The sequence below is a fragment of the Grammomys surdaster genome, unplaced genomic scaffold (genome assembly GCF_004785775.1).
Source record: "Grammomys surdaster isolate TR1022 unplaced genomic scaffold, NIH_TR_1.0 172, whole genome shotgun sequence".
NCBI lineage: Eukaryota > Metazoa > Chordata > Mammalia > Rodentia > Muridae > Grammomys > Grammomys surdaster.
The window spans coordinates 2,378,426-2,403,769 of NW_021604620.1; the positions used below are offsets into that span (position 1 = coordinate 2,378,426).

At 47.8% G+C, this 25,344-nt stretch overlaps 1 protein-coding gene across 1 annotated transcript in view; it reads left to right on the forward strand.

Annotated features, from left to right (window-relative positions):
* Positions 1 to 25,344, forward strand: part of Ulk4 (unc-51 like kinase 4) — a 293,994-nt gene that overhangs the window by 184,086 nt on the left and 84,564 nt on the right. Inside the window, exon 34 of the mRNA XM_028767390.1 lies at positions 1,390 to 1,488. Within this exon, the coding sequence (XP_028623223.1) occupies positions 1,390 to 1,488 (99 nt within the window). The remainder of the gene's footprint in view (positions 1 to 1,389; positions 1,489 to 25,344) is intronic.

Genomic DNA, 25,344 nt, shown 5'->3' on the forward strand with positions numbered 1-25,344 from the left:
GTGAGTGTGGGGGTGGGAGTGAGTGTGGGGTGGGAGTGAGTGTGGGGGTGGGAGTGAGTGTGGCGGTGGGAGTGAGTGTGGGGGTGGGAGTGAGTGTGGGGGTGGGAATGTGGGAGTGTGCACAGAAACACCCAGGGGGATGAGTGACTTGGCGTTGGATGGCCTTGGTTTGACCTCTAGCCCAGTTACTTTAGAAAACAAAATTAAAATTTCCTTTCATCCCCTCCCCCAGTGTTTTTGGTGTGTATATGTGTGTGTGCACGTGTGTGAGTGCCGTGCACGTGTGTGGTATATGGCATGCATGCATTCAGGTACACTCAGAAACCAGAGCAAGTGGTCAGATGTCTCGCGCCTTCTCTCTCTGCATCCTTCCCTGAGGCAGGGCCTTTCGTTAAACCTTGGCTAAGATGGAGGTCAGTGAAGCTTCAGAGAGTCTCCTTCCTCCTCCCACACAGCCTAGTCTGGCTTTTCATTTGAGTGCAGGGAATCTGAATTTAGGTCCCTAAATTTAAGTGACAAACACCGTAGCCCACTGAGCCATCTCTCTGGCTGTCACCCACAGTAAGAGTTTCTACACTTCAATTTTCTCACTTAGAAAGTAGGGCCAGAAGTCTGGAGATAGGGCGCTCACCCGCTGCAGGGAAGATGGGGAGCTCACCCACTGCAGGCTATAGAATGTGTGAGTTTTGAATAGGAAATGTCCCCCATTGGGTGTGTGTTTTTTGAACATGTAGCCCCCACCTGATGGCACTGTTTGGGAAGGTCATGGAACCTCTAGGAGGTGGAGCCTCACGGGAGGAAGTAGGTTGCTGGGGGCGGGGCTTAAAGCTTCCTGATCCACGGAGACATGAGCAGGTAGCCTCAGGCTCCCATCCCCACATTGAGAGCACCTCCTACCCAACACCCTTCACTGACCATACCCTCAAAGTGTGGCCAGAACGAGTCCTTCCTCCCCACAGTTCCTCCTTTGCTTTGGGGGGTTTGTTTTGAGACAGGATCTCATTGTGTACTCTTGGCTGGCCTGAAGTGATTTGTATACCAGGCTGGCCTTGAATTCACAAAGGACTATGCTTCACAGAGTTACTCCTTTGAGATATTTTGTGGCAGTGATGAGATGAGGAAGGTAGTTAACACAGGGTCCCCCCCACCCCCCGCAATTGCCCCTTCCCCACCTTCCATGTTGTGTTGTCTAGGGCTCTCCAGGTCTGAACTGCTCTCACAGTGTCCTAAAGCACAGTGTCTTTTCTGGGCCCTCCATCCTTCCAGCACTTGGGGACCAGGCAGCCCCTGCCCTCCTCAGCCCCTCTCATCTGTGTCCCAATGCGCCTGCCTCACGCTGTCATGCTGACGAACCTACCCGACTCCTTGCATTTCTTTCCTTTGTTCCAGGCCCAGAAGTCAGGCTCAAGAGGAGACACACAGGCTGCAGAGGACCTGCTGGTCCTCAGCAAGCCACTCACAGACCTCATCAGCCTGCTCATCCCACTGGTAAGGGCTCACCTGTGTGAGGGTGCCTGTGTGCTTTTATAGAAATGCAGAGACTGAAACAATTTTATCTGAATTTCACAAATGCTTGAGCTCCTGGTATTTTGATTCCCCTCAGAACTGGAACCAACGGAGCCTCCAACGGCCACTTATTTTGTAAAATACTAAATTTGTACTTGATTTCAAGCCAGGTGGCTTATCATTAAGATAATATTTGATGTCCAAGTAAAATGGTACACATATGTTACATGAGCTCTTGAGAGGCAGATGTGTGACAGTGTGTGAGGACAGCTAGAACTACACAGGAGACCCTGTCTCAAGAAGGGGGGATAGAGCGATTGATCTATACATACACACACATACATACATACATACATACATACATATACATACAATTAATAAACAGGGAAGAACCAAATCCAATTATATTCTTAATGAAAGTATGGTAAAAATGCAGTGAATTTTCCTAAGAAAGGACAAATCCACTCCTTTCCAAAAGAGATTTCTAAGTTGTACAGGACACCACAGGGACAGAGAGGCACAGACACAGGCCCTCTCACCCTGGACAGGGCACTGATGAAAACAAGCAGGATTGTACAAGGCCACTGAACTTCTGGGTGAGACCAGTGCAAACCCGGAACTCTGACCAGCTCAACAGTTTCAACCAAACTGAAACAGGGAGACAGGTGGCTCCCCCTTAGACGGTAGCCTTAGAGAGACAGGTGGCTCCCCCTAAGACAGTAGCCATAGAGAGGCAGGTGGCTCCCCCTTAGACAGTAGCCATAGACAGGTGGCTCCCCTAAGACAGCAGCTAGCTGGGGTCTACTGGTGAAACTCCATAAACCTTGTAGAAAGCAAAAAGCTTCAGGAAGGTCCTTTAAAACAAGACCTGTTTGCCTCCAGAGCCAGACAAGAGGCGTGTTCCTCTGGCCCCTGCTTCTGTGAGCCTGGCAGCTCCCTGGTGGGGTCAGGATAGCTAGTATTTAGTGTTTACTGCCCTGTGGCTTCAAGGACCACCAATGCAGTTAGGGTGAACAATTGTGTAGGTTTGGTTGCATCCAGGAAGTTAAGGTATGGCTATTTGTGGTCATCTGTAATCCCAGAACTCAGGAAGTTGAGGCAGGAGGATTCCCTGAAGCTTGACTCCAGCCTGGATGATGTGGTAAGTTCCAGGCCAACTGGGTTACAGAATGAGACCTTGTCTTATCAATCCAAAAAAAAAAACAAAACAAAAAAAAACAGACAGATGAAAACCACCCTAAAGGTTCAGCTGGAGAAGAACAGACAATTAGACAATTAGCAGTGGGTTTCTGTCATAAGTTAGAAATGACAGCGAGAGTACAGGAAGTGTGATGTAGGCTCACATGAACTAACCAAGGAACCACAAGAAGGAAGGACCTTACTGCACTGTGTCCATGGACATGGGCTCGCCCTAGCTCTGTGCTCAGCAGTGGAGGCAAGGGCATGGCAGACATTAGCTAGCAGTATGTGGCCTTATCGGTTGGCTCCACCAATAGCAATGAGGTCATGTGGTGGCTGTGGACGCAAAGTTGGCTGGACTGTAAGCACAGGTGGCTGGGCTGCGCTGGCGATAGTAAAGCTCTCTCTCTGCTTAGCAATGACCATACTTAATCCCTTCCTTTCTGTGATGTGGGGCCCACCTTTACTTTACAAAGAAGGCCCCTGGAGCTGCTGAAATCTAGAAACACAAAACTTCAGAGCTTAGACATCTGATCTCAACACCCACGTGCTCCTCATCAAAGTTCTCATTGGCCTCTGGATTAGCTTTGAACCCTCGAAACCCTAAACTCAGCTGGGTTCAGAAATAGTCAGGTGGTGGGGCACATTGGGTTAGAAGGCTGCTCCGTGTTTTCTGGTGTTGTTTTTAAGTGGGAGAGGTTTTCACGACAGTCAGTCTTTACAGCTGGGGCTTTGGTGCTTCAGGAGATGTGCTGAAGGGAGGGTGTGACAGACAGACATGTGGACAGGAAACGGTCTTGCCAACCTCACCGAGTGTTTCTGTTTAGAATGATGGAAGGAGCGGTCCTGTGCCCGGCTATGCCGTCATATCCAGCTCCTTACAGAGCTAGTTAGGGAATATGAGTGATTTCAGAATGCAGGCTATAGGCTCTCACAGTCACTGTTGCCAACCCTGCTTGCCACAGCTGCTGGGACCTTTCAACTTTATTTTCCATGATATATGGCTTTGAGTGACAGACTCAAATCTCAGGGGAGGGGACAGTCAGTCCCACTCCTCTTCTGGAGAGCTGCGCCTCTTTCAGAATTGTTCTTTCAACAGGTGTCTGTCCCGAGTGATCAGGAGTAAAACATAAACAGGCTATAATGACGCATGTCACACTAGGGCAGAGCAGACCAGACTTAAAAGGCCTTGACAGTTCTGAACTGATCTCTCCGTTAAGCCTACAATTCCTGAAGTCAATCATCCGGTGGATCTTTGAAGTGGGAAGATGTGGCCCTCTCTGCCTGTCACACCTGTGCTGCCTGCAGAGTCTGACTTGTCAGCTCTGATATTGGGTATCTCCACCAGCACCTCAGGCCCCAGAAGGTTCCAAGGATGGCGCAGAGGTTCCAGCAGAAACACCTTCCCCGTTTGTCTAAAGTTCCTTTCTAGGTTACATTGAACTACTTAAAACAGCCCGTGTCTGCCCAGGTCAGCAATGGCCATGCATTTCACGTGTGTTGAGCTTTTATGAGCAATAGAAGACAAGTCTCTGCCTGACATAACACAGGGTTCCTTACTCGAGTGGGAGTCATATGTGGCTTAAGGCTAAAAGTGGCAAGGGACAGGGCCACCCAGACTCTGTCTCTGAGGCCTTGTAGGACTAACAAGAGGAACAGGCAATGGTGCCCAGCTTAGTGCGGCTGTGTGGTAGCCTTGGCTTCTGTCCAAGCTTTGCTTAGGTTGTCGTGTGCGTCTGTGTTGTCTGCGTTGTCATATGCGTCTGAACTCCTTATTGGTTTTGTTGGGTCTGTGTCTCCCACCTGCACCTTTTCTCTCAGCTCCCAACCCCTAACCATCTGAGATGTGGTCCTTTGTTCAGACCAGAGTCCTGGCACACAGATTCTAGTCTTCTTTGCAGACTGCTCCCTCTTGTGTTCACTAACTCTTCCCAGAGCCCCCCTCCACTTTTACAGATTTTCTTCTGGACACAGGTTGCATGTACAGTCATGTGCTCAACTCTTGTCACTTGCTGGTAAGTCTCCTGTCTTCCTATCCAGCCCCCTACTCCCAAGACCTTCTCTTATTGACCGCTTCGGAGTTCTGGTGCCTCATGGTGTCTTGGCCTGTACTGGGTGTGCATGAATTATCCCAGCACTGTCCCCTAAGGAATCCCAGCTCACGGAGATGCTGGCTGCCGGCCTGAGGCTCTAGTGGGTTATTTGCCTAATCTATGTGAGCTACATCATGCCCGTCCAGGTTCTTACTGAAGCCTTGAGCTTCATTAATGGCCATGACAAGAGTGTTGTCCTGTATCTTTTCTGGGGAAGATTAACATACTTTTATAGCTTTGCATAAAGTGACAAAAATAGTTATAAAGGTACTGAGCACCTCAGTGGAGCACACATGCTCAGTGGAGCACCTCAGTGGAGCACACACGGACAGAGCACCTCAATAGAGCATGCATGGACTACCTCAGTAGAGCACACACAGACAGCACCTCAATGGAGCACACATGGAGCACCTCAATGGAGCACACACAGAGCACCTCAATGGAGTACACAGGGAGCACCTCAATGGAACACACACACAGAGCACCTCAAAAGAGCACACAAGGAGCAGAGATACATTTTACAATGGCTGTTTAAAACTGTAATAGGCTACAGGAGGAGGAGGCAGGATTGCTTTCCTATGGGGAGGAATAAATGGACTCGAGTTTTAGTCCAACTTGGATGACTTGGTTGGCATTTGGCCTAAAGGCAAGAGGATGAACTTGGTAGTTTTGAAGCTTTTTTCCAAATGTGGCCTGGAGAAAGTAAACGCACCTTGAAGAGACTGAACCTGTCGACCCAGCGTCATGAGCAGAATGCCTCCTCGTGTGGGGTATATGTTCTAAGACCCTCAGGAACGCTGAAACCCTACATGAACTCAAACGCAAGATATTCCCTACAGACTGTGGCTCTAAGCATGACTCATCAGGTCTATGGTGGCATGTGGGGTTTTAAATGGGGGTCTCTCCCTGGGTATGTGTTATACGATAGGGTAATTCTTTTTATGTTGGGCCATGACCATGAGCCACAGCTGTGAGGGCCCCTGAGAGGTTGTTCAGAGTGGTGCAATAGAATTGCCCACTCTGGCTCCATCTGGGTTGAGAGCCAGCACGTGTCCAGCATGTCCACCTGGATACTCTGCTCTCCCACTCGCTCTCCGCCCGCTGCCTCAGCCACCAGACCAGCTATAGTGCTGTCTCAGTGTTTTTACCTGGGCAGCCCTGAGAACTGCAGCTTAAAATGCACCTGTCGTTTCTTTCCGGAAAGAATATTCCCAGCCCATGTTGCTCGCAGACACAGCATAGGAGAGTCACTGGGAAAAGCACGTGGAAAGCATTCATCCCTGGTCTGTTCCAACAGTCTCGTGATTCCAAGTCCCCTCTGCATGAGAATATCAGGGCTCATGTGTCAGATCTCAGTGCTCTGCTCCCCATTTCCCATATAGCGCCTGTAGTGTGGAAACATTGGCGTCTCTGCTTCTGCTACGTGGCTCGCCCTTTCCTGCCAGAGGCCATGTCTCTCTGTTCCACCTTGGGGCCTGGAACAGAGATCAATACCAATTGCCTAGGACCTGGAGGACAGTACAGTGCATCTTCACAGTGTGACTGAGAAGAAACCAAATGTGGTTGCCTAGCTGCATGCTCCTCTCTGCTGCCCTCTCCTCAGAGGATAAGCAATGGGGACTGCTGCCAGCCACGCACCTCAGCATCACAGAATCACTTCTCTGGTGTCTGCTCTCTCCTTGGCATATACGCCCACCCTGGCATTTGTTGGGCCATTTATATTTCTGAAGCCATTTGAGCCATCTCTCTGATTGACCAGAAAGGACACAGTAGCACTGAGCAGGGCCCTGTAGAAGATTACTGTGCTCACAGTCTACGCAACAAAACAGAACAACCCTAACAACCAGGCAGCTCTGGAGAGCACAGATCTGAGCATTGACTCTGGATACTGTTGTCATGGCCATACCATCCTGAATGTCCTCTGGCTCGTCAAGATAGATGCCACACATTGTCACCTTCTTCTACAAGGAGAGACTTAGAATGTGGCAGTTGGTGTTTAGATGTGTATAGCTTTAAGAAAGGAAGTTTCCAGAACTACAGGTATGCCCCCTCCCATTACTCTATGGACGTTTTATTGATGTGGTTGTATTGTAGCTTTTTAACAGCATTTTGTTCTTAGCTGGGGTGCCCTAAGTTAAGAAGGCATTTCCTGATGGGATAAAAAGGGTCCTGATGAGTTCCCAGAATGCCTCTCACCCATGGAGGACCCACAGTGCAGCACTCCTCATTCCCTCAAGCCCACTCTCCTGTACTAGTGTTCTGTGACCTTCCCAGGGGAAACTACCCAGGTGACTCCGCCCAAACCTAGCTTAGGGAACCAATGAGTTAGCTGGGGTTTCTTACCGTAGCATAACTGACTGAAAGGCAGATAGGCAGCCAAAGAACCCATGGCAGCATGGTTGACATTCAAGAGAGTTCCACTCTCCTCCTTCCCAGAAACTACTGCTAGCTATAAAACCTTTCAGAGGGGCCTTGTGAGTTTGAAAGGGCAAGCTTTCTTGTAAGCCTTCCTCCTCTTCCGCCTCCTCTTCCTCTTCTTCCTCTTCCTTCTCTTCCTCCTCCTCCCCCTTTCTCCCCAAGGAGGTGTCTAGGCACCAGAGTGAGCAGTGGGGCACATGGAGGAAAATGGGGAGTAAGAGGGAAAGAAGGGCTGGGACTCTGAGGTACAGGTCATATCTAAGCTGTTAGTGGAAAGGTTTTATAGCCCTTTGTTCTGTGTTCTCTGTGCTCCTGCCTTAATTTAAAAGCATGAGAGCACAGTATTTCTGCATAGCTGTGCTCGGGTTTGTATGGTCTCCATGAGGTACATAGCTGTGCTTGGGTTTGTGTGGTCTCCATGAGGTACATAGCTGTGCTTGGGTTTGTGTGGTCTCCATGAGGTACATAGCTGTGCTTGGGTTTGTATGGTCTCCATGAGGACAAGCTGTTGCTTGACTCACATGTAGGGTCGGAAGGTTGACTTCAGAGCCAGGTCCCTTGGTCAGAACTTTACTGTGACTTTTCTATTTACATGTCTCCCATCTTGTGATCAGGGATGATAATGATCTGTGCATTGGGGATACAGAACTAAAGGCTTCACTTTAGTGGGATAAAAAAGTGATCAAACCAGTAGAAGCAGACCCAAGGGAGCAGGTCAGAGCAGTCAGGAGGGAGCAAAAAGACACATGTTCGAACTGGGCTGTGGTAAAGCTCTTGGTTACCATAAAGACTTGGCTTCAGCTCCAGCAGAGGGAGAACACTACAAAACACCTCCCTGTGTTAGCTTCACCAAGTGAACTGCAGCTCATTAAATAATGACGGAAATTAAATTAAACAAAATAGTAAGCACGGGGGTTTTTACTTTTCAGTCTTTGGAGTCAGAAGCTGATTATGGACTCTTAATTGGCAAATTAAAATGTAAATAGGTACGTGTCAAAAGCTTTCGAATTATCCCTCCCTTTAATCCCACCTCCAGAAGTGAGACTGCGTGGGAAATAGTGGGAAGTCTGGGGTGTATTTGTGTAAATACATAAACTCATGACATTATTTTTAACATCAAAACACTTCTTAGTAACTTGCAGATTGCTCAATTGGAAATTATATTCTGATTTTTAGAATTTTTATGTGTGTGTGAACATGAGTGAGGGGGTCGGAGGGTAACTTCTGGAAGTATCTTTAGCTTTGCTGAGGCGGGGCCTTGCTTCTGCTACAGTGGTGAGTACTCTAGGCTAGCTCACCCTTGAACAGTTCTCCTATCTCCCATCTCACCAGAGAAGCATTGCAGACATGAGGCCACTGCTGTGGGCATGTATGTAGACTCTGGGGACTCTTGCTCAGGTCGTCAGCCTGTGTGGCGAGTGCTTTCCCCCAGTGAGCCATCTCTCCCTAAATTCTAGTTTTAAGGTAGAATTCTATATACTGAATGTGATTTTCAAAGCATATTTAACAGTATAGGAAAATAATCTAACATATTAATCAAAATACCAGGGTGTTATCAGATAATAATTGAGTGTATATTTTTAAAATGTATATATAATTGAAAGATCTTATGCATATAATTTAACCTATGTTTAGAATAAGCATTGTTTACATTTATTTAATTCTTTTGTGTGCATGCGTGTATTAACAATGTCAAAATACCGATGTGGAGGCCAGAGAACAGCTTCAGAAGTCAGCTCTCCGTCTGCCATCCAGGCCCTGGGGATCAAACTCAGGTCACCCAGCTTGGTGGCCAGCTCCTTTACCTGCTGATCCTTCTTGATTCATCTCTCCAGCCCTTAAAATGAGCATCTTCTAGTGATGGGCATACAGCCAGCATCCTTCAGGATTGATGCACACACACAGGCTGCCACAGTCCTTACTTTACAAAGGCCCCCTCTGTTATCTGAACAAGGGCATTAAGCCTTGACCATGGAGAGATGGAGTTCTTAGCTCTCGCCTAGAAACACCTCAGCTGCTGCAGACAGCCATCTGCAGTCAGACATTAGCTGCTTGTGTCATCATGGCAACCTGTACCTCATTTGAGGAAGGCACAGGGGAATCTCCAGGCAAAAGGGTCCCAGCACCTGCCGGGGTTGAGGCAGCTTGTCATGAGCAGCTGTCCTCCTGGCTAACAGTGGCTGCTAGATTCAGGTGCAGCTGCTTTCCTCATATAGCACTGAGGCAAGGTATCGAAGTTAGAAGAGCTGGCAGGTCTGGAAGCTGGAAACCTACATCCACCTTGCATCCTGTGGGGACGCCGGCTCAGGAGCAGTGTGTGTGCACAGGTGGTGGTCCATCCCAGGCTGGTGGGAGGCTGCTCATGGCAGGTGTGTCTGATGACACATGGCTCTTGTCCATCACCCACTTTGTTCCACAAGGTCAAAGAAAAGCAGACGTTGCTGTTTTCTGGTGGTTTGCACACTTGCAGTTTCCAGCACTGTACACGGTGGTCAGGCATAGGATGCCCCTGCCCTGGGACGGGGCCAGGTGGGGGTAGAGATGAGTCCCGGTGCTGTCTCCAAAAGCACACTGCAGTAGAATTTGTGGGATGCTGCTATGACCCTTACAGAGAAGGAGATTTATAGCTTGATGCTCTTAGAAAAATACATGGAAGGGAGGCAGTCAGTGAACTCAGCTGCTGCCTGCACTCGGGGAGACAAGCAGCCAAACCAGAGTTAGCAGAAACGGTGAGGGTTAGGTCCAGACTCACCATAAACAGGAAGAAGGCAGAGGGATTCTCACTGCAAGGAATTTAATCAAGCATTTAGAAAATCACAGGTCAGGCATGGTGGCTCAGTGAGAAAGGGCAATTTTACCAAATTTTAAATTATCAGTACTTTTTTTGGAGACAATATCTCACTATGTAGCCCTAGCTGGCTTGGAACTCACAGAGATCTGCCCGCCTCTACCTTCAGAGTGCTGGGACCTGAGTTCAGTTCCCCCCCAGCTCAAAGCCCACATGGTGGAAGGAGAGACCTGACTCCCACAAGTTGTTCTCTGAGCACACATGCGCCTTGGCATGAGCATGCCTACCTAGGAGTATGCATCTCTTCCGGCTTCCGAGACACCGACCTGCATGATGAGAAGCATCGTCCTTTATCACGAGTCTGATTCTTCCAGCCAAGGCCAGTGTGCTGGCGCACTGTCTGTAGGCCAAGAGCAGTTGGGTTGGCTTCCTGGGGGCTATAAAATGTCTCATGGTACTGCAATACTCAGTTCAACATGACTAAGATGAGCATGAAACCCTGTGTTGAATTTAAAAATAATACTTTGCTACTTTTAGACAGAGCAAATTCCACATCTTGTCACCTAGTATTGTATCTGTGAGATAAAAATAGTGATTTCTTTTAAAAAGAGAGAGACGATGCATATGCCATCCGTTCTTGCTGTCCCAGAGTATCTGGGCCTCTCTTCTGCAGAGGATACACGCTTCCTAGCGGGTCTACTTTTCAGTCACCGTTGGAGAACACAGCTCCTCCCTCCTCCCCAGCAGGCTGTTGGAGGGTGGGGCCCTAACTCTGTGTGCGCTGCAGGTGACGCCCACGGGAAGGCGCCTTTCTCTGGGTCAGCTCTACCACTTCAACCCCCATCCCTGTGAGATTCATTTATGAAACAATGAGGTGGAGATAATGAAAAATAACCAGCCTGAGGTTTGAAATGGAACTCAGCAATAGTCCGCGGGATAGCATTACAGTGTATTCACGAGGAATGTTCTTAAAGAGCTGCTTACAGGCCGTTTTCAGAGCAGCCAAGCACGCGTTTCTGTTTATTGCCATCTATCCTCACACAGGTCGTTATTTAGAATTTTGGAGGCTCTCTTCAGCAGGCTCTGTGGCTTTGGCCCTTGGCTCTTTGGTGTTACTAAAGCAGCCTGCAGGAGAAAGGGTTAGGGAGCTGAAGGGTGCAGCCCATCCTGCGAGGCAGTCCTGGCCACACAGCTCAGGGTTCTGGCCAGGTTGCATCTGTGGTCAGGAGACAGAGAGGGATGAATCCTTGTGCTTGGCTCACTCTCTCCCCTTTCAGGACCAAAGTCCATGGAATGGAACCTTCCCCCTCTGCCTCCCCCCCCCCATTAGAGTGGGCTGTCCAATATCAGTTAACCTAATCAAGATAATCATAGAAACCCAGCCAAGCTAATCCCTCACAACCACAGGCATAGAATAACTCAAGGTAATCCCTGACAGACATGGCCATACACTATTCTAATCTCAATCGTGTCTCATGAGAGTACCTGGTGGCCTTTGTCTAAGGCAACTCCAGACCTGGCCCGATAATAGTCAGCACTGACCATTGCAAGCATAGGATGCCAGAAAAAGCCATGTAGCGGTGTGGATGTGCAGCCTGTGCGCAACCTGTGGGCATTTTCATTTTCTGTTTGATCGGCTAAGCTGTGGTTGGTTGCTACATTCCCTTGGATAGCAGCTGGGCTCAGGAACAGAGGTCATGGAGTACGCCACCTCTTCCTGATCCTTCTTCCATGATGCCTGTGGGGGTAGCACACAGTCACGGCCTGCAGACAGACACCCGTCTTCTGAGGCACTCAGTTATAGATACCTTCAGACTATTCCTTCCCATCTTCCTTCACATAGGCAGAATTTGTAAGGGAAATATTTTTCACTCAGAACTATTTCTGTAATTATGGCTAACTCACAACATAAGATTCTCGTGAGGCAAAAATAAGAAACTCATATTTCATGTAAATGAAGTCTCACAGCTGTCTGATGGGCGGAGGCCATGGTCATTACAGAATCCTCCAGGCAGAAACACTGCAAATGTGGGCGATTCAATGTTTAACTTAGTCATCAGCATGAGGGAGGTGGACCGGCTGCTGAAGGCCTGACCCTTTGTCCTGCAGGCTCCTGTTCTAAAGTCAGCTCAGACATAACGGACATTTGACCGTGATGAACAGAGATTGCTCCGACCAGTGATGCCAGGCAGAGGCATCAAATTCTGATGAAGGGTTGACAGGCCAGGTGGCTATGCATGTCCATGCTAGGGCAGCATGTGACCTGTGCACGCAGACTGAGAGCCATGCCTTTTCTCTGAAGCCGAAGTTACAAGCTGTTGAGCCTCCATGTGGCTGCTGGAAACTGAACTCAGGTCCTCTGCACGAGCAGCAAATGCTTTTAATCACTGGGTCGTCTCTCCATCCCCTCTTGTTGTTTTTTGAGATAGGGCCTTACTCTGTAGCCCAGGGTGGCCTGAAATTTAAGACGATCCCCCTGTCTCACCACCCAAATCCTGGAATTATAGGCATGAACTTCCACCACACCCAGCTGCCATGTATGGCTAATGTGCTACTATTCTCTAGTAAGTCAGAAATCATGCATATGTGTAGGTGCCGTATACATGTGTCACGAGCTCAGTAAGCATAATTCAAAGTACTTAGAACACAGAACTCTCTGAGTTGTATCTTTGAGTCCATAATGGAAGCACACATGAACCCTTTTCCACAGCAGGTCATGGTGGAAGTGATAGCCTTCAGCCACCAGAGCCGTGTCAGCGAGGGTCCCTCGTGTGACCCTGCACCCTTCTGAGTTTCATATTTGAGGAATAGATTCTAAGTGACTGAGACCATTCACTAGATGTTTTTATAAATAGTATTACATAACCACAGGACACATTCCTGAAACTGGGGCTCCTAAGGAAAAGCTGGGGTGTTTGCTTCCTATTTGCCCTCCCCACAGGGACCAGGGCAGATTCATTCTCTTACAGACTGCACCAACCCCAGGATTCCTGAGCTTGTGTCATTTCTGTTGTTCAGGTATGTTGTATCTGAGTCTCTGGGAATCTTGCATTTCTTTCTGTGTGAATGAAGGAAAGAATCTTTTGTAGGGTGTCTTGCTTTCATTTTGTTGTTGTGAGATGGGTTCTCTGTGTAGCCTGGCTGGCCTAGAACTGAGTAAAGTAGATCAAGTTGGCCTCCTACTCCCAGAGCTCTGCCTGCCTCTGCCTCCCGAGTGCCAGGATTAAAGATGTTGCCATGATTAATTACCTTAATGTCTGTCTCTCTGATTGCTTGCTGTGACTTCTGCCTGCTTTTTCTGCTTCCTCTGTCTTGGTACAGCACCTTTGTTAGTAAGTGCATCTTTTTGTCACAGCAAATGGACTCTTTATTTTCTCCTTGCTATTTCTTGTTTTGCAGATACTTTCATTACAAAGATAGCGTCTGTCTTACAGATAAATGTGTCGGTTTCCTTTACACTTTGAGGGCTTTCCGTCTGGTTTTTATGGGTCCTCCAATCTGAGATGGCAGATATAATCAGACATGGTCACTTGTGTTTTCTTCTAATACCTCCATGCTCTTGCCTCTGTGTGTAGTCATTGGGTTTTGTCCAGTGCCATTCTTTCTGTGAAGAGTGAGGTGGACACGTATTTGCTGAAGTGCTGTATAGATCCTGTGCCCAGAGTCACACCTGCAAGCCTCCATCCGTATTTCACAGACTGCAGCTGGTTTTGTTACTATTAATTCCACAGATGGGAATATCACACACTCTTGGAGATGACAGCCAAGCTTTGTCCTGTGAAACCCTTGTCACCCTGGCCTAAGTTAATGTCTCATAGAGGTAAACACAGGGGCTGGGTGTCAGGGGTCCTCCTATAAGACAGAAATGGAGGGGAGCTCTGTTAGCCTGACACTCTGCCTGTTCTGCAGTCTTGGATCCAGCCAGCCATGAGCTGAAATCATGTGTAAAGAAGATCACATCTGTCACGTCTGTTACAAGCATGTAGAAGATCACATCTGTAATGAGATTGTTTTCTCATCATTCATTCTCTGGTCGGTACAGCACAGCAATGATTTGCACCACTTTTACATTGTGCTAGATCCTATAGGGGTCCCAGGCATGACCTGAAGGCCACCCAAGGGTGTGTGGAGGCTGAGTGCCCTTCCACTTAGCATCTGCAGATTTTGGTGGCCTTTGAGGATCCTGGACCAAAGGATACACTGAAAGCCTTTTGTCATGTGATTTTCCAGAGAAAGGAACGTTTTCCACACCTGAAATGCACCTTTCCCCAGGTGGGTTCCACAGTGTACTTAGTATGACAAGGGAGACCGCTTGAACCTGAGGTCTGCAGCTAATTGGCAGTGGTGCACTTGTTGAAATCCATCTATTAAGGTTCCACTGACTTACCCTTCCCTTGCCACCAGCAGGGCTGATGGTGCCGCTGGAAGTCAGGTCTCCAGGAAGTGCTGCTGTTCTTGTCGTCTGACATTCCACTTGAGGATCAGGCCCTTGGCGGGGGAGAAAGTGGCATTGCCAGAGTCAGCTGGGTCAGCTCTGAGCACTTCGGCTGTGGTTGCTCAGGCTTCACTGTGATCAGACACACAACGGCAGTGGGCAAATTAGTCCAAGCTCTCCACCTCCAAAGAGGGATACAAGGGCTGGCAAAATGGCTCAGCAGGTGAAGGGGCTTGCTGCCAGGGTTGACAACTGAGTTTTATACCTGGGACCCACATGGTAGAACCCACAAGTTACACACTAAGTAAATATAACTTTTAAAAGGGACAAGATAATGCCCCCTAGAGTTGTTTGGAGATCAGAAGGGTTAGGTACTGCAGGGTCTTGGCAAGGCCTTGGAGCAGAGTCTACGCCCCATCACTCTTGTAGCAGAGTCCACGCCCCACCATGCTTGTTCTGCTCTGGGTTGTGTAGTCCCCAAGTTATCTTTACCACAGTACAGTACTGTGTAGTGAAGCCCACTGTGGTGACAGCAGAATTCTCCTGTCTAAGAGGCTGTGTGCACTCTGTTGTAGTCTTGCCCCCGCCCGAAGCCATTCGGCTGTAGATACTCTCTGAAAGACCAGCTCTCTGTCAAGTTTGAGGCCACTGAATAATGTGGCCATTCACCCGGAACTGTGATGCAGTGGGTTAGCTGTTTTGATAACAATGTTTGGCTTTTTGTTCTGGCCTTATGCCTGCAGCATTACCCTGTGGATGGCTCCCAGGGGTTTTCTCATGCTGCATGCCCTGTAATCATATTACCCCCATCTAATAAACAGCCAGCTCGTATAGTAACAAACCTCTCGGCACACAGCCTTGTTAATGTGCTAAAATAATGGACCCGGGGGCATTTACAAAGAGTGTGACTCTACAATTAGCTGGCCTGAGGCTCACAGCATGCTGACTGAGATCCACCATACTGCAATCCCAGGGGTCCTCGGAGCACACCAACCATACTGCAGAGGCGCCTCTGGGCTCTCAGAGTCCTTCAGCCCCAGATTCTAGATGAACGTCTCATTTCATTCAGTCTGGATACATCTCTTGGATAAATGAACCATGCCCTTTGGAAGCTGTGACTTTGCCTTAAAGAATTCACGCTAAACGTCCAGACAGTAAAGGCTTAATTTAACTATGCTCCCACAATGTCGCTCAAACCTGGTTCTACTGTAAGTCACCCGACTGGCTTAGTGTTAGGGCAGTTTCTATAATATTGACCTTGCAGTTTTATTAAAGGACAGCCATTATCTCCTTAGAAATCACACTTTCAAAGAAAAACTGTATTGCCTCTTATTTTCTTTGAGGGCATGTCTTCTATGTCATATCTATACTCATTAGAGCTGAACTCTTCAGAAAGGAATTTCTTTAGTACAAGGGAGGATTTCCACAGGCTTCGATCCAATCAGCAGCCTGTTTTGTGTGTGTGTGTACACATATGCTTATGTGCATGTATGTATGCATGCTTGAGTGTGCATCGGCACTTGTGTGTTAGGTGTAGGTGTACATGTGTGAGCATGTGGAAGCCCAAGGCCAGCATCAGATGGCTTCCTGCATCGCTCTCCTTATTGCCTGATGCAGGGCTTCTCAGTTACACACAGATTGCTTGTTTACTCCCAGAATCCTCTCCTCCGGTCTCCATGTGCTGGGATTACAGGCGGGTTACCATGCCCACTGTCTTTTACATGGGATCTGGGATCTGAACTGCTGTCTTCATACTTGTATCTGTGCACTTTGACTAGTGAGCCATCCTGAGACCCCCAGTCAGTAGTCATTTCTGCTTTTGGACTCTGTAGTCCAGCAGGCACTTTCCACCCCTGTAACAACAAACCAGAATATTCCTGCATTTTTTGGTTCCTTTCTGATGCTGTTAACACACTGAGACTTTTGGAAGCTGTTAGCAGTATCCCAAGACCCTACCATTAAGGATAGTTTAGTGTGTAACCCATGTCACATGGAGGCTATTTCCCTGAGTGTCTAAGAAATTTTCCTTTCCTTTTTTTAATTTTAGGGATAGTATTTTTAATTGCAAAAGGAATGATCTATCGTAAGTATGATCCATCACAAGAAACCAAACAATCTAGAAGTGATTAGTAAAACTACCTGCCTCCCAACACACACACACACACACACACACACACACTGCGGCATTTGGCCTGTGACATTTGATCTGTCTCTGTCTCTCCCTTTGCAGTCACAAGCGCCTGTGTCATGGACATAGGCACATTCTTCTCAATATTTGCACCAGTAACATGGGCTCTTCCACTGTCTGCATCTGGCCGCCAGTCTTGTGCTTCTCAAGGGCTGAATGGCATCAGACACTCCTACCAGAGGCCTCTTGGGTTGTGTGCAACCACATGCTGTTCTGATTGCCTGCAGTAACTTCCTGATGCTGTGTCCATGCTTTGACTCTCTCTGTGTTTGCATCAGCTCCCCACAGTAAGATGGCTAGGCAATCAGGGTGCTTTTAATTAGTACTGATCTGGTGGGGCTTCTCGAGAGACCCTGCTCTAAGTCTGCAATGCCCCCATTTTTCTACTTTCCTCCTTTGACTGCAGCTTCTGAGTCTTCTTAGCTTTGCTATTTATGGATGAAGATTTAGCTTAGGAAGCTGTAGTTTGGATTGTTGTTGTTGTTGTTGGCTGTGGCATTAGGTAGGAGCCCCTCAAACTCAAAATACACAAACTTCAAGGCATTAAATTTGACAATGTGGAAAATAGATGAAAATAGTAGAAAAATGTAAATTGCCAAACTTGGTACCAAAGTAAGTAAATATCAGACTCGAGGGCCACTCTGTGGAAGGCAGCTCTGTGGAGCTAATGTTCTCCTGCTGCATCCAGATTGTGTGGCTTGTGCTATAAGTATCTTTATCTACCCAGCCCTTTCACAGGCCCCCAGTCAGAACAGTTTGAAAAGTTAAATGTTGGTTTTTCAGTACACAGTCACCCTAACTGCCTTCTCAATGTCTTACATGACTTCTTTCTTAGAAATCACCTTTCCAGTGACTGTCTGGTACTAGAAAATAAAACATGATTTTCTGTGGCTGAGGAATAGAGAGAAGTGAAGCAGCTGGAGCAGCTGTACCTCTGAAGAGTTAAACACTAGAATCCTCTGAGTCATGACCATAACTAGAAAACTCAGGAAACACAATTGGATGATCTTGGTATGTCAGGGAGGGCTCTTGTACTCAGATTTCTGAGACACCTCTGAGGAGGATGGTCTTTCTGGAGGCGGGGGGGTGGGGGTTGGGGTGGGGAGCAGAGAGCAAGATAGGAAGAGACCGTGGGCAGTGACTCTAAGACCTGTGCTACCCCTTCATTCAGTATCAGTATCATCTCCCCCCCCCACACACACACCTCTTACTTGATCTTGCTGAGCTCTGTCTCCTGCAGGGTGCACACCCCAGAATAACACCACCTACTGGGGACTAAGTGCTAAACACAGGAGCCACTGGGGATGAAGTCCAATGGGGGATTTTGCATTAAGTGCCGATGTTCAAATGTTGCCATGTGGTTTATAAATGGATCCTAGATACTAAAGAAACAGATGTCCCCTCTGTCACTTTGGTGATCCAGAACACAGAGCCAGTGGCAAGACTCCCAGCTCATTGTCCAAAAGCGATGGTGAGTTTCATAACCTACTTGCAAATGTCTCTCAACTGATGATCATTTGCACTTAGGATACAAATGAGAAAACTTTAAAAAGAAAATCTAACCTGACAGAATATTGAGGGACCAATGTCAACAAGGAAGAAAGGTTTAACTCAAGACCTGGAGAGTAACTCCAGCCTGTGGTCGTGCGTTAGGATTTTGTGGAAATGAGAGAAAATAGAAATAAGATCAAAGTCCATGCTGGAAGGTCAGCTAGCCACTCTTCATTCCCCCCCCCCAAAAAAAACCAAACCAGCAACAACAAAAACCTAGCATATTTTTTTTTTATCTGTTTTCTATCCATGGGTGGTTTGCCTACATGTTTGTCTGTGCATGTCTGGTGCCTGAAGAAACCAGATGAAGCCTTTCTTCTGACACCCATCTCCTGCAGCCTGTGGGCGAGGCTGCGGGCATTATCCCATGGTTTCTCAAGAGTGTCCCGCGCCTGAGGTCTTGTAGACTGTCCTTCAAATTCTACATAGTAAGGACCAGGCTTCCTGGGTTGTGTATGTGTGTTATAGTGTCCTGTGTCATTCTCACACCCTTGACCTACACCACACCACATTCTTCCCTGAGAATTCAGAGCTGAGAAGCCAGAAGCTCCCACAGAGCAAAGCATTTCTGATTCCTGCCACGTGTGGTAACACACTGTTGAGGATCCATGAAGGACTGGTGTCCGTACTTCACAGCCCACTGGGGTGGCGTTGAAGTTACCTAGTTATCTGGAGCTGTGTGCCTCAGGCCTGCCTGTTAAGAACTTCCAGATTGGGATTTTTGCTGAGATCCCCCCTTGAATTACACATGTAACCCCTTGCATAAATCATACCACCATGGTGATACCCGAGTCAGCTGTGGGTGGCAGCATGGCTGTGTGACCCCCATGTCTGTAGGCTAGGCTGTGCTCCCTTACCCTGCACCCGCCTGAATCCTCTGGTCTCTCCTCATTGCAAACTCAGCCCAGCCCGACATCTCCCAAGTCCCCAGAAGCACAGAGCTCACTGCTGTCTCCTTTTGGTTGGCTTTCCTTTTCTTATAACATTTATATTAAGGTTTGAAAGACTTGTACCACAAACAGAAGCTACCACCCAGATTCTGGAAGGAAGGAATTTCCAAATTTCCTAGTTTTAGGGACACTCCAAAGCGATGTCGTGGGCTTTTTCTGATCTTGCTGTGGAAACCATGAAAGTCATTCCTCCAATGTCCACATGGCTCTTACCCCACGGTCTGACCAGCTGTTCAGAGGCCCTTTCTCCGAGGAACCTTTGCTGACGGTCCTATGGCAGCGGCCTGGTGGGACATTGTGTGCCCACTCTAATGGCCTCATGCACTCTGCCCCTCACAATAACTATGACATGTGACACTATGACAGGAAGGAAGGGTTTGTTTTGTTCACAGTTTGAGAGTGGAATTTTTCATGACAGGGAGCAGCATAGTCACACTGTAGTCACAGTCAGGAGGCAGAGAGCCATGGATGCCGACAGATGTCAACAGATGCCCATGGATGCCTTTTTGTTTCAGTCACCTCCTTTTTATTCAGCTCAGGACCCCAGCCCAGAGGATCGCACTGCCCACATGCAGTGTGCGCCTTCCTGCTTCAGTGAAGCCTCCCTGGAATGCCCTCACTGACATGCCCAGAAATCTGTTTCAGATGATCCTCCCCCGTGGCCTTCCTCACATGCAAGAGCTGTGGCTCCCCTTGTCCCCATCACATGGGTATTCAGTGCATGATCAGTCAGTCCAAGGATCCTGGCCTGTCCAGTCCCCAGTGTGCCTTCAGGAATGCCTGCCTTTCTCTGTCCATGCTGTCTCTGCAAGGTCGAAAGGATGTCCTGTCTGGACAGATCCGTTCCCTTTCTTCCTGGAGATGAGTTTCAGGGCTGCAAGCTAATTGCAGTCTCTTTCCTTACCACTTCCCTGTTAGGATCCTGTCCTTCCTGCTCCTCCCAGCATGCCTCACTTCCTTTCCAGGCTGTGCTTCTGAGGATGTGTTACTGGGCTCTGCCTCCTCTTCCTTTCTTGTGTAAACCTGGGTGGAACCAGTGAGTGTTCTATTGTCTGTGCCATTCTGGAAAGTGTTCAAAGGACTAATTAGAAGCCAGTAATTGTGTCATTTCAAGAGGGGATACAAAAATCAGTTGACAGACAGCTTAAGATGAGTATGTCACCCAGCAGTGAGGACAGTGGGTTGTAGACTCAGGAGCGCTCACAGGAGCCATGGTCATTGTGGGGATGAGGACTGTGGCAAATACTTGTAAAGTGGCGGGGGGTGGGGGGATAAAAACACCACACCCAGTAAATCCAGGTTTTCATGTGAAAGATTGCTTGTTGTAAGTTAGTGTTTGATCTTTAAAATAACTGTTGACAGACTCATCCCCGAAGCTCCAACCCTTCTGTGTTAAGGATCTTTCAAAGGAGTTGTGTTTCCTCACCATTCCACATTTGGCAGCAAATTCTGAAGGGCGTTGTGAATGCTGCTCAGGGCAAGCCAGGACCCATCTGTGCCACCTGTGCCTTTCGATTTGTCTTTTGAGATGTTTTCTGAATCTGTGACATGTAGACTTAGAGTCAAATCAATAAAGGGAGTGGCCCACATTTAAGTTAGGATGCTGGGGGTGGAGGTCCAGCACTCCGTCACCTCTGGGGAGGGAGCCTCAAATGGACATGGGTCAGGGGCCGGGCATTTCCACCATAACCTCACTGACCTGCTCAGTGATGTCCTCACCGCCGCTGGGGCGGGGCCATGCTGTACGGAGGCGAGCAGCAGGATTGATGGCCTTGAGTGGAATCCTGTAAAAGATGTCCTAACAGTGCAGAGATCTGTCTCTAGACACTGTTAGCAAACATCAAAGAGGCAGGAAATGCTGCTGTGAAGTGGTTACTTTTGTTCTTTCTTTGTTAATGTATTTTCTTCCCTGGAACTAAGTAGCCCCATATAATTTCTGACAAAGCACTGTGGTAGGTAATATTTTTAAAATAGAATACACAATGAGAAATATTTTTTAATAAATTGTGTTGGATGCATTGATTAAAGAGAAACAAACCCACCACAACTGTTTTTTTAAGTTTAAAACAGTTCTTAAAATTTAAGTGTATGCGTCCTTAGAATCACATCTAGGCTGCGTGCCTGTATCTGCTTACATCTCTTCCCACAAAGTATTCAAGATGGCTAATAAGAGCACCTTCAAGAAACGAGGCTGACAGGGGGAAAACAAGATGTCAAATGGGTGTATTTAGAACATAATGATAACATGTTTATCTTAAGTTCAAATTTAATCGGCCATCGTTGAGGCTATAAATAAAGCTAGGAAACAGTAAACAATGACCATAAACCAGTTTTTGCATAGAATAAGCATTTGCAGTGGTGGGTGTTAGTTGTCAAGGTGACAGAGCCTAGCAGCACCTGGAAGATGGGCCCTGGCACATGCCTGTGGGGTTGTTATGATTGCATTAACAAAGGTGGAGAGACTGCACACTGTGGGCGGCACCGTCCCCTGGCTGGGATCCTGGACCTTGTAAACGGAGAAGGGAGCTGAGCAGCAGCAGCACCCCTCTCTGCCTCCAGATTGTAGTTGTTGGTGAGCAGCTGCTTCGAGGCCTGGCCGCTCTGACATCCGCCCTGACGCACTGGAGCCCTGAGCAGTGAGGCAGAGCTCACAGATCAAGTCTTCCTCCGAGAGTATTGCCTTGACCACGGTGGAGCCAGGCTAGAATCCAATAATAGAAGGACTACAGGAAAGACGTTTAACATCTGAAAAGCAAGTGCACTTAAAAGAATTCACAGGTCAAAGATGAATTCTCACAGGAAGTTTTAATACATAGAATTGAACTAAAATGGAAACATATCAAAACTTGTAGAATGTAGCAAAACGCATCACTTAAAGAAAAATTTATAATTTCAAAACCTTTCGTGAGAAGAAAGGAAAAGCCCAGCCAGGCGTGGTGGTGCCACGTCTGACCTGGCATTTGGGAGCCTTGAGGCCATCCTGGGTTCTGCACCGAGGATGCTTTGGAGAGAGAGCAGAACCTGTCAGGCACTCCCGAGGCCCAGGGCTCAGTCCCCAGTGCTGCCAGGCAAACAAAAATTAAGAGAAGAAAGAGAGGAAGGACATGAGACTGTTTGGGGGAAGGAGGGGCTCAGCAAGCAGAGGTGGGGGAGGATGTGGGGGAGGGTATGAGGGGAGGGTGTGGGGGAGGGTGTGGGGAGAGTAATGAGTGGGGACAAAGTACAATGACATGTTTGTATGGTGCTGCAGTGAACCTTATTGCTACTTTAGGAAATAGGTAAAGAATATAAAATTAACTCAAAGCAAATCGAAAGAGGAAAACCAATTGAATGAAAAATAAACTCTTTGAGGGGATTTGAAAGCTTATAAGAAACCGAAAAAGATCAGAGAGGCAGAGATGACTACTGTGGGGTGGAATGGAAGGCCTGGGTACAGGCCCCGAGAGGAGCTGGGGGTGCTCCCAGCAACTTCTGAGGGGAGCCGGGGTGCTCCCAGCAACTTCTGAGAGGAGCCGGGGTGCTCCCAGCTACTTCTGAGGGGAGCCGGGGGTGCTCCCAACAATGTTGTGCCCATGAAGAAGTTAATCCATTCCTTTGTAACTACAAAACTGCAACAAAGATGAACATTGAATTGTTCTACAGTCATCAAGGAAATTAAATTTCCAATCTCTCCAAACCCAGATAATTTCACCAGAATATTCTACCAAAGAGAGATTTAGCAACAGTCTCTTACATCATCTCTTACATGAAATAAAAGAGGAAAGTATTTCCCAGTCCATTTCCTGAGGTGGGGACACTTCGTTGTTGACTTCAAAGAATGATCAGGAAAGCAAAACACCAAACATACACACACACACACACACACACACACAGACACACAGACACACAGACACACACACACAGACACACACACACACAAACCATCACTAACCAGACCACGGACCAGTATCTCTCCTGACTTCAGAGTCAGCCCTCCATGCAGTGCCTGTGGATTAGCACACCAGTGTGCAACAGAGCACAGCAGGATCCCCTCCAGATGTGTTCAACAAATATCAGTTAATAATATATCCCACACCTACAAGGTCTTATGGAGAAATTGGATGTACTGTGAGTCTATACAGAGAAAGTCACTGACACTAGTTTCTGATAAAAATTCTCATCAAACGAGGATTAGATGGGAAGGCTTCTGAAGCTGATAAAGTGTCTGTGAGAACCACAGCCAACATCAGATTTAACAGTGAGCAGCTCAATCTCATTTCCCTAAGACCAGGAGAGCCATGATGTCATGGCTGCCGTTCTTAGTGGTCATGGAGGGGGAAGAGAGAAAAGGAAGGCACACGTTCTCTCAAGAAGCTAGCCCTGCCTGGAGGTGACTGTGTAGACCATTCTCAGGGTCGAGTCATTCCATCCAGGCTACAAGATACAGACATAACAAAGAAAACACAGTCAAACTCATCAAAATGTGTCAACATGTATCTGTCGCTTTTGTGCTAATTTATACCTGAAAATTCATCTTTAAAAATCCTGTTTGTGTGAACTAAGAGTGAGTGTGCAGAGACTCAAACTAGAAAATATAGCATTATGTAAAATCGCTCCAAAGAGAGTAAAGTGCACCACAGCACACAGTAGCAGGTTTGTCCAGGACACTGCAGAAGAAGTTAAAGATGGTGGAAACAGATGGAGAGAAACATTCCCGCTTAGGAGGTTCACCACGGTGGGAACATTTGCTCTACCCAAGAGGCGCACAGGTGTCAGCAATTCCTGAAGGGAGTCAGCAGATTTCAGGAGACAGGCAAGCTGATTCTAAAATTTATAAAGAAAATCAGACACCATAAAACAGCTGAAGTAACTTTGAAGAGGAAACTGCCATGGGAGGGAAGTTCTTCATAGGTTTGAGGAGGACAGCGAGTGACCACTGGTGGAATAGATGCCCAGATGGGCCAATCCGAATAGAGAATGCAGAAAGATGGCCATGTAAACACATTCAGATGATTTTTAACAAATATTTACTTTTTAAATTATGAGTACCTGTGTCTGTGTGGAGGTATGTATACATGTATGTAGGGACCTGTGGAAGCCAAAGTCATGGCACCACAGGAGCTGGAGTTACAGGTAGAACTGGCGTCTGATGTGGGTGCTGGGAACCAAGCTGGGTCCTCTGCAGAGCAGTGAGTGCTCTCAGCCACTGGGCCCGTGCTCTGGCCCTGCACTCTCAGCTCTCTTTTTCTTTTGAAAACTTTTATTCTTTATAGACTACATCCCAACTGCAGCTTCCCCAATCTCCTCTACTCCTCTCAGTGCCCCTCCCCTATCCACTCCTCCTCAGTTTTCCTTAACAAACAGCAAAAAAGAACAGGCCTTCCAGGGATAGCAACCAAACACGGCATAACAAGTTATAGTAGGACTGGGCACAAACCCTCATATCAAGCCTGAATGAGGCAACACAGTAGGAGGAAACAGGTCCCAAGAACGGGCTAAGAGTCAGATATCTCCCAAGCCCAGTGTTAGGGGTCCCTCAAGAACACCAAGCTATACAACCAAAATGTATATGCAGAGGACCTAGCTGGGACACACACAGGCTGAGTTTGTCACATCGGTCTCTGTGGGCCCCTGTGAGCCTTGCTTAGTTGATTCTGTGGGCTATATTCTCATGGTGTCCTCAACCCCTCTGGCTCCTAGTCCTACCTCCCCGTCTTCTGCAGGGTTCCCCTGGCTTTGCCTGGTGTTTGACTGTGGTCTCAGTGTCTGTTCCCATCAGTTGCTGGACAGTGCCTCTCTGGTGACAGTTGGCCTAGGAACTGATCGATGACCACAGCAGAATACTACTAGGAATCGTTTCATTGACTTTTTTTTTCTGGTCATATCTGGTTCTATCTTGTGTCTCTGGACTGACCAGCCTCTAGTTCCTGGCCTTTCACACAGTGTTAGATACGGGCTGTCTCTCTTGACACCAGTTTCAAGTTGGGACAGTCATTAGTTGGCCACTCCCGGATGTTCCATGCCACCATCACCCCAGCACATCTCGCAGACAGAACAGGTTGGAGGTTGGAGGTTTCGTTTCTGAGTTGATGTCCCAGTCCTACTGCTGGGAGACTTGCCTGGTTGTAGAGAATGGCCAGTGTGGGCTCCATATCCACCGATTACTAGGCGACTCCTCTAGGGCCATCCTTGGAGAATTCAGGGGGCTCCCACTGCCCCAGATTTCTTCACCACTGAATCCCCCCAGTTCCAGTACG